We start from the raw sequence: 18,758 nt of genomic DNA, 5'->3' as shown, positions 1-18,758 counted from the left end.
GTGCTGATTATTTATATGATTATAAATTATCTTCTGGAAGAAAACTCAGGAGAAAAGTGAATTGAAGTAAAGCCTTAAGATACATTTACACATGCACTATTAGTGTCACCTCTTGGGATAAAGCTACACCCTTCAGGTGGTACTGTGGGAAACGAGTGATGTACAGGTGCATTTCTCTTGTGTATCAGGTTGATGCGTACTGTTGCTATGGGGAGAGGAGGAGGAAGGATGATACAGCACACAATGGATTAACTTCTGGCAGACATTGGAGGGGGGAACAATGTACTTGATGGACATTGTCATTAAAAGGGCAGATCTTTAACTGACTTCAGGGGAGATATGTACACACATTACAGATGGCACAGAATGACCACCTTGGATAAGTTCCATCTAGTGTATTGTCCGAGAGGAGGGCAAACTTTATTTACAAGTGCGCCTCATTCCTTTTGAATGTGGCCCGATCCTTCTTGCGCCCTCCCTCTCTCTGGACTTGTGTGGCCAAGGAGTGATTGGGTGTAACTCACTAAATCGATCATTCCTGTATATTTTAAAGAATGGTGGGAGGGAGAAGGGGAAAGGAGGTGAATGCAGCTCCCTATCAGTGGGTCGCATTTATAGCACCTGCGGGCCAAATCCGGCCTGCGGGCCGTAGTCTGCTCAGGCCTGCTTTAGACTATATGATGCCTCACGATCATATCATTAAGCCCACTGTTCTCCAATCTCTGTGTTTATGCTAAATCTAGTATGGGGCCAGGAAGGGCCATTTCCCTACAATGACTAAGGTTTTAGATGACAAATGTTTATAGGAACAACATTCATGTTGCCATTGTTGATGGTTAACTGGAGACTGACGAAACTGCAATGGAAAGCAATGGAGTTACACTGTGTTCCCTTCCAGCATCCAGCCCTGTGCAAGGAAACATATCAGTTTTTAAACTCTCTATACAGATGGATATTGGAAGGAAGCACATTGTAGCCCCACTGCTTGCCACTGGATATTTGCTTTACTAAAGCATCTCTGTAAGTGCTGCATAATATAACTGCACTATATAAATGGGGAAATAAAATGATGAGATTCAGTTACACATGCATTTCAAATTAAGGAGACATTCTAGGTCCTAAGATGTAATCTAATTTTCTCCCATGCATTTGTCAGAAACATCACAAATGCATTTATTCATTCTGGGTGCATTTAAATGCCTTTCCAGGGTCTATTAGATGCAACTATGTACTCTGATTGGGAAAAAATGTGTTTTCGTTGGGTAAAAAAAAGCACAAAAATGTGAGGCGCTGACACTAAAAAAAAAAATGAAAGTCACATTTAGAAGTATGACAGATCCGTTGAAAGTATATAGCATACTGGAAACACAATAATGTCTGTGTACTATAAATAATGCAGCCAGGTTCCACGCTATTTGATTCCAGGAAGTACAATTTTAGCTCCGGTCATCGTAGCGGAGCCCCCAAAAATATTAAAATGGAGCTACAACCTTTGCAGTAAGCTTAACACTAATCTGAATCCTTACTGTAATGCTAACACTAACTTTAACCCTTAAAGTGAACCTCCGGACTAAAAATCTACTCAGCAGAACTGAAAAGGCTTGGTGTTTCTTTAACAGTTTCACAGCATCAGAACTTTGTTTTTCTTACCAAAGCATCATTTTAGCTGCATTTTTAGCTAAGCTCCACCCATTAAAGAAAAAAAGCCTGGGCTTTTTTCCCCCGATGCTGTGCAGAGCATGATGGGATTTCCTATGTTGTTATTCACGTTGCCTAGCAACTGGGAGGGGTGATCAGCACACAGGACAGATGGAACTGTGTCTCATGCTCCCTGTCACCTCCTTTCAACCAAAAAGATGGCTGCCCTCATGAAATCAAACATTTGCCTGTTCTTTTAAAACAGGGTGGGTGAGAGATTATATATCTATTTTAATTAACATAACTAATGTAACTTAATGACAGTATGTTTGTTTAGACTGAAGTTCCACTTTAAATCAAGTCTAAAAATATATGTTACCACTAGAGTAAGGGCTGGTTCACACTGGCACGGATGGAAAACTGATCAGTGGAAGGGATCAGTTTTTAAAGGCATCAGTTTTCCTCCGTTCCCTCGATACGTAAGAATGCGGAAGACTTTAACCTGCAGTCCATGCGGCGGAACGGACTGGACAGATCAGTTCGGATGGACCAATGTTAATAGATCTATTGGTTAACATTGGATCCATTCGCATCTGCTCTCATCCATTCTGTTATGGTCTGCTAAACCGTCCATTTTATAGGGCAACATAAACCAGGCCTAAACCCTTACGTGAAATTAAGTGAAGCTAAAAATAACCTTAGCTACCTACGCGTCAAGCTTTTTGCGCCAAAGATCAATAGACTTGTATTGAGAGGACCAGACCCAAAGCTATAGTGCCAACAACGCCAGACCTGTGGCTTCTTATCCTTGTAGCAGTCACGTGATCTGCTCTAGCTAACATATCAATAGTTACACCCATAGTAATAAATATCATGCACTTAAAATATCCAATTTTTTGGAAGAAAATGTCACAGTATCTGGTTCTTGTTAAACAGAGTTGATTTTTTTCCTTTATTCTGAGTGGTGCACTTTCCCATTAGAGGGCATAGGAAAGTGGTGACAATAAACAACATTACACAGGTACGGTAGCATCAATCTGGAGTCCTGGGAAACCTCTACAGTTAATAAGTTAAATAAAGAGTTTGTACATAAATATTTTTGCTAGGAACCTTGTGGTATCTACAACACAGAGAATTCTACAGTTTGACAAACTTTTACAACACTACACAGAGTGCAATTCTTTTTATAACATTTCAAATATACAAAGCTCTTTTGCTTATTTTTTTTTTATAACAATGTTATGTACAGAATCAGTAATCACAGTTTAGTGATGTAAACAGTCCATAAATCTGACAGTTCATTTCCCTTTGGTTTGGTATAAAAAACCTTGGTTTGCAGTATGATAAACAAAATAATACAGTATAGAGATATACAGCTCTTTTAAAAGTACTAACTAAATGAATTCTTTGTATGTATGCAGCAAAAAAAATAAATTGTAGTAAAGGTTAAGTCCTGCATAAGTTAAGTTTAGGCCTGCAGGCCTTTCTGGCAGGGAGGAGGCTGACAGTGTGGCGTTTAAACACTTGAACATGGCTGGGAAGGGTGTTGTTTTGGGAATGTCTGGGGAGGGGAAGGGGGGAAGGCCTAACAGAGGGGAAGGCCTAACAGAGGGGAAGGTAAGTGTTATTCTTTTCTCAGATACATCAGTTTGTGCATACATACGATGACGTCATGGTGAAATGAGTGGTGGAAGGTGGCACTGGGTGACATACCAAGGTTTACTGCTCAGAAGCTGCATAATGTTTTTACACTCATTATTACTGTGGTGGTGCATCGCATGTCTAGGCAGACAAGGATGCTCTATCAATAGTCACTGGTCCGCATTAGCTTCCATTTGGTCTTAGTGGGTTTGCAGCAGAGGTGGCCTTGGCTTAGCACACCTCTTTCCCTGTGCTGTTCCCGGGGAGGATGTTGAGCTGTGTAAGTTGCGCCGCATGCTCTTTAGCTTTTAGCCTGAGCGCTGCTATGCTGGACGCTCGTCGGTCTGCCGCAGCTGTTGCAGGGTCTGACAAGCCACTGGACTGCACTGCACTCTCCACAGCGGGACTTGGTTGCCTGAGCAAAGCTGCGGCCGTGGAAGCACTAGTTAGGGGGGCCATCGTGGAGAACAGCCTACAAAATAAAAAAAGGTGGTTTTGTCATCGAACCCAGGCAAAGCATCACATGCCAACATTATGCATTAATTCACATGCATCAAAGTCCATATATTCATGTACTATCCCAAAAAACATACAGAGAAGTTAATTGGCTTTCCCCTAAATTGGCCCTAGACTACAATGGACAAATGACTAGGGCAGGGATCAGATTGTGAGCCCCTATAAGGGACAGTTAGCGACAAGACTATGTACCCTGTAAAGCACTACAGAAGATGTCAGCTCTATATAAATCAATATAAAGTCATTATATACTACTAAAATGCAAAATTAATTAAAAAATGTCATGATTTCTTGCTCTACGAGAAGCTGAGATGAAGATATTTTCCACCAGAGGATACGTTTTTACTTTGGCCAATATTTTCTTCAAATTCTCAATAAAGCTTGGAAGGAAATGGAAGGAATTTAGCAAGTCAGCCCCTCTTACCTCCCCTCCCCTACTTTAGCTCAGACCTATAGATTGTAATCTGTAGCATAGCCATGTCTTATTATTTTCCAAAACCTCAAGGCATGGTGTAACTGTACAGCACGGTGTAACTGTACAGCACGGTGTAACTGTACAGCACGGTGTGACTGTACAGCACGGTGTAACTGTACAGCACGGTGTAACTGTACAGCACGGTGTAACTGTACAGCACGGTGTAACTGTAAAGCACGGTGTAACTGTACAGCACGGTGTAACTGTACAGCATGGTGTAACTGTACAGCATGGTGTATCTGTACAGCATGGTGTAACTGTACAGCATGGTGTAACTGTACAGCATGGTGTAACTACAGCATGGTGTAACTGTAAACCATGTATAGCATATACTTCAGGGGTATTTACAGAAGGAGATGTGAATTTATGGTGAATGAAGTGAACCTATACTCTCTAAACACACACAATTATGACAGATATATATATATTTAAATTCCCCAGTAAATTGTTTTGGATTTGGAGTGGACAAAGGATGACTTCACTGCACTTCCTCATTAAAATTCCCTTTGCTCCTCGGGTCACATAGCTATTGCTCAAGTTAATACTCTTGAATCTGTAGCTGATGAAAGACCACAAGCTCCATCATCAACCACCAGAGAACCTGCAGGAACTATTTAAAGTGATATTGAGGGTTGTTAGTCCTTAAGTTCTGCACCAGCATTTTGTAGCTGTGCCTGTGCTCTTGGCACCAGCCAAAAAATGAAGGTGTTATCAGTAAATTTGTCCCAGTGGCGTAGCTAGAGATCATGGGGCCCCATAGCAAACTTCAATGGGACCCTCAGATGTAGGCACTCATACGTAATGCCACATGCCCCTACCCTACGGATACGAGTTAATTGGGCATATTACATTCTCGCGCAAGCAACACTGCATATAGCCCGTGGTCACTGAGACAAGTAATAGGGTGAAGAAACACAAGAAAGTTAATGGCGAACACATTAAGTACCGCCTTGGCCCCCTATGCTCCAGGGCCCCATAGCAGATGCTATGACTGCTATGGCTATTGCTACGCCCCTGATTTGTCCAATACTAACCTTCCACTACTAAGCCTAGCTCTAACCTTTCCCCTTCCTCAAGCCTGAATGATACGGTCTAATGAACAGTTTAAAACACAGTAGCATCGATCATAAAATTGAATGCAAACTTTCTTTGCATGGACAGTGAATGGTTAAAGGACCACTATTGCAAAAAAAAATAATTAAACATTAAAAATAACTATCCTTAGAAGTAGTACATTTCTCCCTAAATAAAATACACAGTAAATTACTAAATTACTGTTCTCCTATGTTGCTTTCACCTACTGTAGCTATTAAAAATCTGACAGATCTGTCAGGCTTTGGACTAGCCTATCTCCTTATGGGGGATTCTTCGTATTTCCTTATTTTTTTTTCTAAAAACACTATATGGAAAGGATGTATACAAAGATGCAGATTGGCCTCCCTACAAGCTCACACACTTTTATGGCAGTTGTTGTGAGCTACTCTCATTCAGTAATTGTTTTTGAAAATAAAGAAAACCCTGACAGCCCTGCCCGAGGAGATGGACTAGTCCAAAACCTGTTGGATCTGTCATATTTTTACCACCTACTGTAAGTGACAGCGACATAGTAAAAAAAAGTAATTTATAGTACATTTTACTTTGCGGCAAATGTACATTTCATACACATGTATTTTAAATTTTACATTTTTTAAGCAATAGTTGTCCTTTAAGTAACAGATTTTTTTTTTTTTTTTTACAGAAAAATGATCAGAACATTTAGAAAAGTATGATCATTTGTGGGCACTCATGCGATCAATCAAATTAAACTGGTCAAATTATTAAATGGACAGTTTTAAAGATTCCATAATAGACCAGCATAACACTAATCGCGGCCCTAACTCTTCATCTTACACAAACCTTTAAGCTAAATCCAAAATTATCCTGAACAATAACCCTAATCCCAGAATAACCATATAATTCAATGCTAAAATCAATCTGTATTTTTTTTTTTTGTTATTATTTTGAGTGCCAAAAATAACTAGTCCCCAAATTTAGCATTAGAAAATCTGTTCTCATTTTTGGACCCATTTTTTTTTAAATAAATCATTCTGAAATAATGTAGAAACATAATGTCCATATTCCTGTAGTTGTTAAAATGAACCTTTAACTATTTCATTAAAACCACATTCTGTTCAAAAAATGAAAAATCTTAACATTTACAAATCAGAAGCAAGAAACTATTTGGAAGCTAAGCAGGGGCCGTTTGTCAGCTTGCTCTGTGCTGATAGAACACTTGGCCCCAATATTTCTCACTGCCGCTGGTCTTTTTTTTCTGGCTGGAAGTAACAGTTGTATGTATTTTTCCTAGCAGCTGAATGTCAAATATCCATCAGCGACCTGGAATCCTAAGCTGAGTGACAGAAGCGCGATTATGCTTTTCCAAGGGCTGTTTTACTGCTCTCCCCACAGAAGCCACCAAAATACAGGTGACAGGCCCAGGAGACATACGAAGATTTATAGACTCTCCATTAACCATGGTTGTGATCATCTTCTAGCTTGCTGTGATATTTGAAGACTCTTGGCTCAGCTACTGAGAGATACTAGTATGTGGTGCTCTGAGCTGAGCTGTGAAACGATCAGCAGCAATTGTGGAGGGTCTATACCATGCAATGCTCGCTCTCATACTTATTGAGCTAGCAACAAATATACATAAGGTAGTAATCTAACCTTTTACAGAACATCACCAGCTGATCTCTCCAGATGTTTACTGTCTGGTTAGTGGCCAAGTAGCTGGTGGTTATCAGAACATTCTAAATGAAAAATGCCTGGTTAATGTTTTTGTTTTATTTTTATCCCCCCTTGAATAGACTTTTGAAATCGTTCCAATTAGAATTATGTCTGCCGAAAACACACTAATTGGGACATATATCATGAGACTTTCATCTGAAGTTCTAGCAGGAACCCATAATTCTCTCAGTGTTTTATCTTTATTAGTATTTTATTTGAAGCAGTCATATGGGAATGAGAGATAAGCCTGCCAAACCCAAACTCTCAAGCCTGGCACAACACCAGCTATCTAGTGTCTATGTAAAAACCTCATACATGTGAAGTCAATAGATGTGAGTAGCACAGGAGCTAAGCAACCAACCAGAAAGCATCTTGTGTAGGTGATTGGTAGAAAGTAAAAAAGGGTGAATGATAAGAGTGGAAACATTTTTTTGCACATCACAACTGTTGTTAACATAAATCTGAGAAATATGGTGGCTACTACCATTTCTCACAGCTAAAAATGTTAACTGATTGGTCCTCAGTCTGTACCAGGGGCCTGCAGTGCATTGTGTAAGATTGCTAGAAGAAAATCCCCCTGTATGCTCATTTCTGTTTCCCAGGAAGCAGGATTGTACAGGAGCTCATCAAAGTCCTGAATTTCTGATCAATTAATCAGCTGCTGGTAAAATGACACAGCTGCTGGTTAAATGATCGGCAGCTCATTTTCTGGTTCACCTCCTGCACACTTCTGTTTCCTAATCATTGGGTATGTGCATATAGTGTGATTTTCGCTGAACTGATTGTGGGACCTTGCTAGAGGACAAGACTTGTCTGGTGTGCATAGGAGAGCCAGCTCAGTGTTACATGAGGAGGACCATCAGTGTGAATTGAAATAGAATGAGGGCAGTGGTGGAACCTTCCACGCTGGGTTCTGTTAGCGACCAGGCCTTTGTAGGTGTTAAAAAAAAACTCCACTTGTGTTTCTAGCTGCATCAAATAAAACTGTAGCAGGACTACCACATAAAGAGAGTTGGGAAACTGGAGCAATAGTTGAGCTGATGATGTAACAAAAGCATAACCAAATACAACTAAACAGAAAAGAAACAACCCAAATCTCATTGCTCACTCCCTTCTAATAAAATGTAAACTGAATAGGCTGGGCCTCTTTTTCTATGACATCATAATAAATCATCATAAAAGGGGGCCTTAAAAAAGAATAAAATTGCTTATATTTTCATCAAAATGACAACAAATTTTCCCATTTTTGCTACTAAGATTGGAAACTTCCCAGTCAAAAATAAAGACTTTTACATGTGAAAATAATTGAATGTAATGTACATTTTCCATCATATCTGTACTGCTGTGATGTGATGTGTGCACAATGTTATATCATGTTCCCCATTAAGGCTTGTAGGCCTGCATAATCCTTTCTTTATCTGAATAGAGTGATCTTAATTTTCTTTAGCTACTAACATGTTTTTATGACAACCATGATGTAAAAATTCCTTAAAAACAAAAAGAAAGGAAAAAAAACAGTATTTGAAAGAAATTGTATGTTTTGTGCTTAGTTTATAGGTAACCTGATTTTTCTGAGGAAAAATCTACTCCTGGATAGCTGTATACACTCTGCAAGTATTTTAACAACATTTATTGCAGATTTATTACTGTTCTGTTGGGCACATACTACTAACAACTACAAGAGCCACTGCAACATGTCCCTAGATCAGTCCTAGATTGTTAAATGGAGAAGTAAGATATGGAATCTTCCCTTTAGGGGTTCATAAAAAATAGTGTCTCCAGTCAGAAAACCTAATATGCCTGAGGTTGTAGCATTTTTATTTTCTACTGTATGAAATTAATAATTACAGTAGTGAATGTGTGGCCATTGTGTACACCAAACAGGGGTCCATGGTTGCAAAAAATGTAAAATAAAAATTTAACCTTTTTGGAAATTTTAGGAAATCATAACTGATTGAAATGCAAAGTGGGTTTTAAAACAGACTCACTATAGCTGCATTGACATTTGCTACACATTTTTACTTTTGTTTTTACATTTTTTCTACATGTAACTACCTTATAGGCTTGTTACAACACTGTGCAAGCTTAGAACGCTTGAAAGCCTAGAATCGTGCAGTGACGTCATTGTATGACACCATATGACCTTGTTTTTCATTTCCCAAAAAACATCTTTAGATACATCGACGGTACAGAGCATAAATCGTATTATTTACCTGCCAAACGCAGGGCTGATGAAAGCTGGGTGTCGAAACACAGCTGCCCCGAGGAAGGTGCTGAGTCCCAGCGGGGCACCACTAGGGGGCAGTGACGTGGAACCCGGTGGAGGAGGTAGACTGGGGAAGGCAGCGGCAGCCGCAGCAGCAGCCGCAGACCATGCAGAGTCCAAGGCAGGATGGTGGGGAGGAAACGGGCTGGCATCAAGATATGGGCTCAGAGGGTGACTGGCAGACAAGGGGCCCGGGAAAGGTAAGCCGGGGGCATGAGTCTGGGCACCGGCCTTCTCTCTCTTTCTCCATTTGGCTCGTCGGTTCTGGAACCAAACCTGTAACCCAGAAGAAGCAACAACATTTTATATAGCAACCAACTGGTCCAGTCCATACAGCCATCGTTACTGCACAACTGGTGCCCACTAACGATCCCATCTTGTTTGTACAATCTTACCAAAGTTCTTTAGAAGAAGAGTAAACATACTTTAGATACTTTAGGTATCCCTTTATATTACAGAGAAGTAGTAAGATTGGACAATCAAGATTGTATGATTAGTAGTCAACTCAACATGTGGACTTGAAAACTGGTGGGCTGACTTGAGTTACTGCACTATACATCCAGAAATAATTTGGAAAAAAACAAAGATATATATATATACACGCATATACTTTCCTATGAGATGCAATTGTGATGCAAAGAGCACAGTGGCGGCCACTACACATAACAATGATGCCAGCTAGTTACTTCTCGCATAGAATCAAGTCTTGCTTGATTAACTTATAAGAGAGGCCCCCGTGCTGCAGGTGATTGCCTAACCACGAGGTATTCTGCTGGCGCTACTGATGTCACTAGCCTGCATTATGCCATAATGGCCCCTGGATGGCTATTTTACTGATGAGCTTGTTCTACACAAGGGGGGGAAATGGAAAAAAAGAATGGCATAATAATAATAATAGTAATGAAGCAGCGGCTTGTACGCGCTGCAGGGCTGAATCATTGCTGCTTTGCAGCTGGCTTCTCGCGGCTAATAATGGATATTGCAATTATAGGAGTTAGAGATCATTAAAATTGTACTGTAATATGATTAGTACAATAGAAAAATGTATCCAAGTATATCTCTGTAGGGCAAAATTATAGCGATGGAACAGATTGCCACTCGGGCTCTCTGGTCTGGAAATTATTCAAAGCCCGGAATATACATAATGTATATATATATATATATATATATATATATATATATATATATATATATATATATATATATATATATATATATATATATATATATATATATATATATATATATATACGATCTGTATTAATTCCTTATACACGAGGGTATATGGAAGGGTAGGCAGCAGCAGTGAGCTCAGCTAGAGGCATTGGGAGTGTATTTGCCTTTTCCTATAAAGCATGAGGTGCTGGTAACAGGATGCCGTTCACCTGTTAAACTAGCTCGTAAAATCCTCATTACCGCTATATAAATACAGTATAGTGCCCTCCCTGCCGCAATAAACCGCTAACTTGATGGATGTCATAAAAAAGGAGAAGAGTAGTGTATATATATATATATATATATATATATATATATATATATATATATATATATAATCATTTTTTTTGCTACTACATAAAGGCACAAATGTAATGTTATGGCCACAGCGCTATTAAGCGGTGCAAGCAATAATTAATTATCGCTTTATATTAAGTGACGGCGTTTCTGAATGGACAATAGTCACAAATTAATTAATATTCATACAAGCATCACATTTATATAGAATGTTTTTTTTGTTTGTTTTTATACAGAATAGTATTTGTAATAAAAAGGCAAAATAGCATCTCCGAAGTATGACTGTGGATGAATAGATAGAAATATAGATCCTTAGTCGATAGATGATTGATTGATAGATTTATAGAAATAATAGATGGATGATAGATAGATAGTTAGAATCAGATAGATAGGATAGAATGATGAATAGATAGATGGATAGAACATACAGCTTCAGCTTGTGTCACATACTCCGTATTAGCGCTGCAATGCACTCATCCAGTGTGTGACTAATGATAGATGTATAAGCGATATCATACAGGCAGCAGTAATAGAGGAAGCGGCTATCTGTCTCTACAGAGGAAGCCGCTATCTGTCTCTACAGAGGAAGCCGCTATCTATTCTCTATAGCCTCACACTATCCACTTTATGAACTCGCTCTGTCCATGCAATGCTTTCCTGTATTTCTCCCCTCTTTAAAAGTTATTTAACTTTCCCACGAGGAGCGTCCCCCGGCAGTCCTGACTGCTGTCACAGCCCTGTTTGACAATGGAGAAATGTGTCAACAGAAAGAGAGAGACATGTCAGATTAGCCCGCCTAATGCAAGAAGCTGTTCTGTATTAAATGAGCCATATGGAATTTATTATGCTTTATCAGCCCATGATTGTAACTGTAAAGTGATTTGCTCAGCTTCCAACCCAGAGACATCTGTTTTCTGTTGGCAATCAGGGCATCCCAATGTTTATCGTCTCTTTGGTTATGAGACGGGGCTTAGGAAATGCACTCTGGTATGGAGCAGCAAACACCTCTAATAGCATTGCACTCACTTACAAGGCCAGCTATTAGATCAATGCAAGGTTATTGCTATCAAAAAAGATGGGAAATCAAATAGCATTAGCCAGCTCCTTCTGTAAGCCTGATGGAGAAATCAAACAGCCCTTTGCCATGAAATAGCCCTGTTTGTTCTAGCACTAAGTGTGCTTTTATGAAGCCCTATTGGAGACTTAATCACGGCCAAATCCCTGCCTTGCTCTGCTCAGGTTAGTCTAACAACCAAGACTTTCCCTCGTTAAAAAAGGGGGGTGCTTCAGCGAACTTATTTTTGGCAGTGCCTGCGTAAAAGCGCCATGTATTTCTATGGCCGTCAATGTCCCCCTGGCACAGCTGATGCCATCTGGGCAGCCCTCACTTACCCCAAGCCGCCAGATCTGCAGCTATGGACACCGTTCTCAACTTGCCATGCCTCCCCAGTGGCCTTCAGATTTGCTTTTTCATTTATCAAAGATGGAATGTAATAATTGCACGTTGTTTGATTAATTAATTCCTGGACTCAGGGGAGATTGATTTGTTTTCAGTTTAGCATTTAGGCAGTGATTGCAGGCAGCGGTGACATTGGAGTTTCTATTAATAGGCTGGAAAGGCCACATATGTTTATAGGAGCAGCTGGGGGATTACATGCAAGTCTTGTAAGGTAGACCCTACACAGTCACCCCCTCTCCTCGCCCTGTTGTCACCCGATAGCCGCCCCTCTCCTCTCCTGTGTCTCGGCACTCACCTGCACCCGGGCTTCGGTCAGGTCCAGCCGCATCGCCAGCTCCTCTCTGCACACAGCAAACATAGGAGAAAGAGGAGAGCAGGACCGTGAGATCGGGTAAAGGCATGCCCACAATCAATCACCACTACAATGCATCGGCATCGAAAATGATGGAAAACCAAAAGCAATTTCTACTACATCGCAAAATAAAATTTGCGGTAAAATAAACACAAAATATAATGAATAATACTCATAAATACTAACAATAGTCTTTAAAAAACATGACTGAGTAAAAGTGCAGTATGTAACAGCCGATGTAAAAAAATAATACTAAAACTAACAACAACAACAACCAGACAATGAAATTAAGCAATGCATTCATACAAATCCTATGGATTCAACATTTGCTCTAACAATGGCCTTTTGCTTAGGGAAGAGATACATTCTACTCTGGGGTCTGACTACATTGTAACAGTTATAGAATATTTCTGATTCACCATAGAAAGATGAGTGTTTGTGTTTCTAAAAATACAACTCGAGAGCCGCCCCCCCCCCCCCCCCCCAAATACTAAATACTATATATCTGTAGCACTCATACCTATGCTTATATTCATGTATCGTCTATCTATCTATCTATCTATCTATCTATCTATCTATCTATCTATCTATCTATCTATCTACTATCTATCTATCTACTTTGTCTGTCTGTCTGTCTAGCTATCTATCGTATATTTATTATCTAAATCGATATATATATAAATTGATACTCCTCATCTTTTGTACTAGAACTGCATCGGACATAAAGTGGAGGCCCAGGTTGTGCCGGTGAATGCTAATAAGCTGATAATATGTTGTATAAGGGACATTAAAGTGCCACCCATTACCAGGCGCCTGTGAATAAAATGTCCAGCAAAATAACATGTATATATAATCTATATCTATATATATATCTATATCTATATCTATATCTATCTATCTATATATATATATGTATATATATATATATATATATATATATATATATATATATATGTATGTGTATATATATATGTATGTGTATATATATATATATATATATATATATATATATATATATATATATATATATATATATATATAATTTTTTTTTCATTCGCACAGTATGGAGAGAATTAGCTGTTAGGAAAATGACACAGCTTAAAAATATAAATATATTGTGTTCTGTGTTCTACAGCGTTCTTCGGGAAACACACAGCTTATCCAGTAATTTGGCATGCTGGTACCTGTAGTTTTCAATCATTCTAAGTATACATACAGTCCCTTTACCCCTAGCATTGATCATATATGCTATACAATAATAATTGTCAGAGTGTAGATGAAGGATGTCAGTTGACACACCATGGCACGGCGCCCCTCTCCCCCCACCTGCCCCCCCCTAATAGTTACCTGGTGAAGACATCTGGGTAGTGGGTCTTCTGGAAAGCCCTCTCCAGTTCCTCTAGCTGGTAGCTGGTGAAGGTGGTTCTATACCTCCTCTGTTTCCTCTTTAGCATGCCCTCCTCTGAGTCACTGCCAGCTGACAGACACACACTGTCCTCGCCATCTTTGCCATCACCATCAGAGGTGTGCAGCATAAGTTCCTCCTTTGGAGACATGTCCCCATCAGGTCCACACCCCGGCTGCTGCGGCGGCGGCTGGGGCGGCTGTTGCTGGAACTGTGTGTGCTGCTCTTTCATGAGTCCTCTGCTAGAATTGCTGGTGCTGTTGTTATTGTGCTGCTTATCTGCTTCATCATCTTCCTCTTCATCCTCCTCATCTTCATCCTCCTCTTCGTCTTCCTCATCCTCATCCCCTGGATTTTGTGAGAGTGCCCCTAGCCTGTCCTGCAAAGATGGACAAGCAGCGTTGGAACCAGTCTGATGTTGCTGCTGGAGACCCTCAGGACTTTGGTCATCTCGCAGCAGGGGGGCGCTGTTCTCTCTGTACGACTTACTGCGACTTATGCTGACCTGCGGGGCCTGGCTGATCTTCAGGCTGTGATTGTCCCAGCTTGTCTCCCCTGCGCCCCCCAGAAGCAGAAGACGGTCTGTTTTATCCGATCTGGGCATGGCCGACCTGGCATCGGGCAGAGACTGGATGTGCAGCCGACCTGCCGCTCCCACAGGTCCATACAAGCGCCTTAACTTGGGGGGCAGGTGCAGCTCGGCCTCAAAAGTAGAGTTGCTCTTTGGGGAACCTGATCAGAGGAAGAGGAACATTACAAAGATTTAAGAAATGTAGCAATGCATTGCAACAGTACCTTCATGGCAATACATGAAATGTGTCCACAACAATCAGAGACTACCAGACAAATACACAAATCTAAACATGTCAGCAGCTCGTGTAAAGTAAAATAATAACAGCACTATAGTATATATATATATCTTAGCATATTGCATTAAAATAATGAAATCTTATACCCCTAAAAATGATTTGGTTGGCATGTCCGCATTGGGTTGGATGGTACAGTTAACACAACACGTTTGAAATCGTCATTGTGGTAATTGGATGCCTCTGGAAATGCTCTAATTACTGTCAACAAGGAATTTCCAACACATGTACAAGTAGATTTCACCTCCAACCCAACATATGTTTAATAAAGCCACATCTGAGGGGATACAGTTACCAAGTCCTTGGATTCAGTGCTGAAGCTGAGGAACATTTTCCATGGACGGGCCTGGGAAGCGGCTCAGCTCACGCTGCACGGACACAGGGACATTGCTAGGCACACGTACAGCCCAGGGAGCCCACTATGACTAGCATCACATTCACATGCCCATTGACCATCCAGTCTCCAACAGGAGGAATGGAATCAAGGCAAAGTAGACTTGATGGAACTCTCCTGCCTAATAACAGATGAACTAGAAACGGAATTCTGTCCGGTCCATACACACCGTCGGGTATTAAACATCCCAATATATATATATATATATATATATATATATATATATATATATATATATATATATATATATATATATATATATATATATATATATATATATATATATATCCATATTGCATTACAATAATTAAATCTTATACCCTCTAAACATGATTTGGTTGGTATTTCCGCATTGGAAGTATATATACAGTATATATATACAGTATATACATTCATTACGTGTGCACTAAATTAGTTATGAGTTATAAATACAATTTAAAAACTTTTCCCCAAAAATCTAAAGTTACTGCACACATTGGCATTGCTTTTATACAAAATACATTTGTATACATCTGAGTAATAAAAAATGAAAGCTGCACTGAAGTTTTATAGTCAGGAAGCCCCGATGTGAGCGACGACAGTGCATGTGGTCCCTACCTGTCAGCTCCATAGAGCTATTAGTATTATCAGATGGAGTGAAACAGAGAAGTTGTAAAAGAAGTCAGGGAGCCGAGGAGGCCTGTGCTGGGCTGGAGGCATCAGAGGTGCTGATCTTACCTTCCAAAGTTTTGTCCTGGTCGCTCCTGGCGGTCAGAGGGGGTAAGCTCTGGGTGCTGAGCAGTCTCATTTTACAAGGGCTTCTCCTGCCCAGAATACTGTCTATGCAGTAAGAGGAGAGCAGGGTGGGGGATTTACTCTTGCATTCCGGCCTTTCAGTGGTCTCCTCGTGATACTGGCTGCTCATGGTGCTGCTGCTGGTGGCTGCTGCTTCTCCTGTGTGCTACAGAGGGTGTGCAGTCAGTCAATGGCAGGGTTGCTATCTGTGAGTGAGCCTATAGGGCTTGCAGGATCCCACAACATCAGTGCCTTGTCTCCCCTCTCCCTGATCAGGGCACCAGCAAGTAGTGTAGTGAAGTGCACAGCTCAGCTCCTGAGCCCCTCTCCTCCACGTGTTACAAGGAGCTACTGGATTGGCTCACTTAAGCTCTGCTACTCTTCATACACAGATTAGCCAATGGCTGTCAGCAAAGCGTGGACTGGAGCCCCCCATCCATTATCATGGATTCATCATCAGCAAAATGCGATTATTGCTTGTGATATGTTCCATATTCAGTCCTTTCACCTGCAGGTCAGCCCGGTGAGATGGGATTTGGATGTACCAATAATCTGCAGACATAAATCTTATTTTGATTGAACAGGATGGGGTGGCAGACACAAAACCGCAGAGGGTAATATTGTCAAAGCACTGCTCACACTCTCAACACATCTAACGTACACAGTAGTACAAAACAACAACAACCAGCACAACAAAAACACAAGACTGTATTCCGCAGGAGATTAATAACAATAAACGTCTGGTGTGTATTATAGATCACATAGACAGACTATGAGTAGGGAAACTGTCTAGGGTCTCACTGAAGATTTATTATAGATTAGGCTAAAATGCATACAGGGATGTGTATTATTTATTACAAAGTTACTGTTTTAAACTTATTTGCGTGTTTAGCTGCTTGTATTGTACATTATTACTGTGTGCGTTTTTTTGTTATTATTATGCCGCATAAAAACCTGTTGATTATGATGGTCAGTAGGGAGCTGCTGGACAAGGACATAACAATGTGGAGTTTGATGGGTAGCAATGGCAGCATAGAATGCCAGCCGAACTAAAGCTTTTCATTTGCTTTCTTTTTTTAGCTTGTTATTTTTTATGTTGGAATGACCGGACTTTTTGGTAAAATAAAGTTCTTTGTACATGATCTTGGCTCTGTAGGTTGTGTCATTATCACTAGGAGAATGATCGCATATAGCATATAGCTTCCATAGGCACAGCTCCAAAATCTGCAGTTATTAGTAGTGACATTCCAGGCAGCATCATTTCTGTTGGATCCAGCGATAGAAGTGATCCAGGGCAGGTTTAATGTACCATCAGACCCCCCCCCCCCCCCTTTCCACTTCAACGTATCTAATACAAAGAAGTATTTTACAAAGACATACTTGAATCGCTTACAGTGAATATTTAAAAATACAAGGATTCATAATTAGGACTTCTCATAACTATAATCCACATCTGGATAAGTCTTTCACATGCTAATGTGTGACAGACATCTTCCCAGCGCTGACTTGAAGATGAAGTTATGAAGACTGGCCTCAGTCAAGTGTATCTGTCACGCCAAAGGCGACACCTGCCCTATGGGGACACTACAACCCCTACCGCTGCTGTTCTGTTCTATATTGGAGCCTTGCACTGACCTAGAGGTATGCAAGGCTCAATATATATCAGAATGTAATTCATATAGCTCACATAGCAGCCAAATGAGAACACAATAAATGTTCCATATAGTAGTCAAATGAGAATATATGCGAGTGGCGTGTTATATATATATATATATATATATATATATATATATATATATATATATATATATATATATATATATATATATATATACATATATATATACACTTCGTTTTTTATAATTATTTTCTCTCATTACAGTTAAATACAGATACTTTATTTGTATACATGACTATATACCTTGTAGAGCTATTTAGCATCAGCAGCGCATTGTGCCTGACACTAGCAGCACCTCATAATGTGGAGCATCCCTATACCGGCGGTACCTGATAGCATATGATACTATGGGGGTCATGCAGGCAGTCCCAGGCCCGGTATTAGTGCTGTGTGCTCGGGAAATCAGGTGTATACGTGATTGTCTATAAGCGGATAGTATAACAAGTGCTTAATATTGATGTGTCAGTGCGCCCGTTGGCTCGCTATATTCCGAGTGTCCGCGCCTTTTAGCAGGTAATAGAAAGACCTTTCTTTGTTTTGTCTGGTCGCCTCCCCCCTCCAATAATCTGCGAGTTGTGTCTATCACTAGTGAGAATGTCATTTTACAGGAAAGTCTATTTAACCCCGGGAGAAAGCCTTGACCTCATTCTCAGCCTACAGCTATCAGTCCCCAAATGATCATTGTCACAATCCATTCCCCCAAACTTCAGCAGTCTACAATTTATTCTTCCTCTATTTATCCCAGTTCAGTTATCGCTGTTCCTGAGAGGCATAACAATCACCGTGCGATGGGGATTGTGTGCTCCATTCTCCCGGTGCCATGGCTGCAGCCTCCTCTCCCATCTCTGGTACCCTCTGCAGAAGCGATGCTCTCTGTACACCCGCCACCCACCACAGGCAAGCCAGCAATACTGGGAAGTCATAGTCCAGCATTCAATGCAGCTTCTATGTACTTATTATTCATGGGTCTGCTTATTGCACATTAACACTTAAATGCCCCAAGTTTTATATAATTT

The 18,758-nt window shown here is 40.3% G+C and overlaps 1 protein-coding gene across 1 annotated transcript; it reads right to left on the bottom strand.

The window, feature by feature from the left end:
* Window positions 1–2,560: 2,560 nt before the first annotated feature.
* Window positions 2,561–16,390, bottom strand: ARX (aristaless related homeobox). Its single transcript, XM_068265646.1, is given in 7 exon segments — window positions 2,561–3,751; window positions 9,250–9,578; window positions 12,569–12,614; window positions 13,973–14,191; window positions 14,193–14,247; window positions 14,250–14,762; window positions 16,008–16,390. Coding segments are annotated over 7 exon segments (1,590 nt in total). The 5' UTR covers window positions 16,195–16,390; the 3' UTR covers window positions 2,561–3,510.
* Between the last annotated feature and the right edge of the window lie 2,368 nt (window positions 16,391–18,758).

This window comes from Hyperolius riggenbachi, chromosome 2, assembly GCF_040937935.1.
Source record: "Hyperolius riggenbachi isolate aHypRig1 chromosome 2, aHypRig1.pri, whole genome shotgun sequence".
NCBI lineage: Eukaryota > Metazoa > Chordata > Amphibia > Anura > Hyperoliidae > Hyperolius > Hyperolius riggenbachi.
Note: the sequence above shows the minus strand (reverse complement) of the source record. Positions and strands in the feature narration are given on the sequence as shown.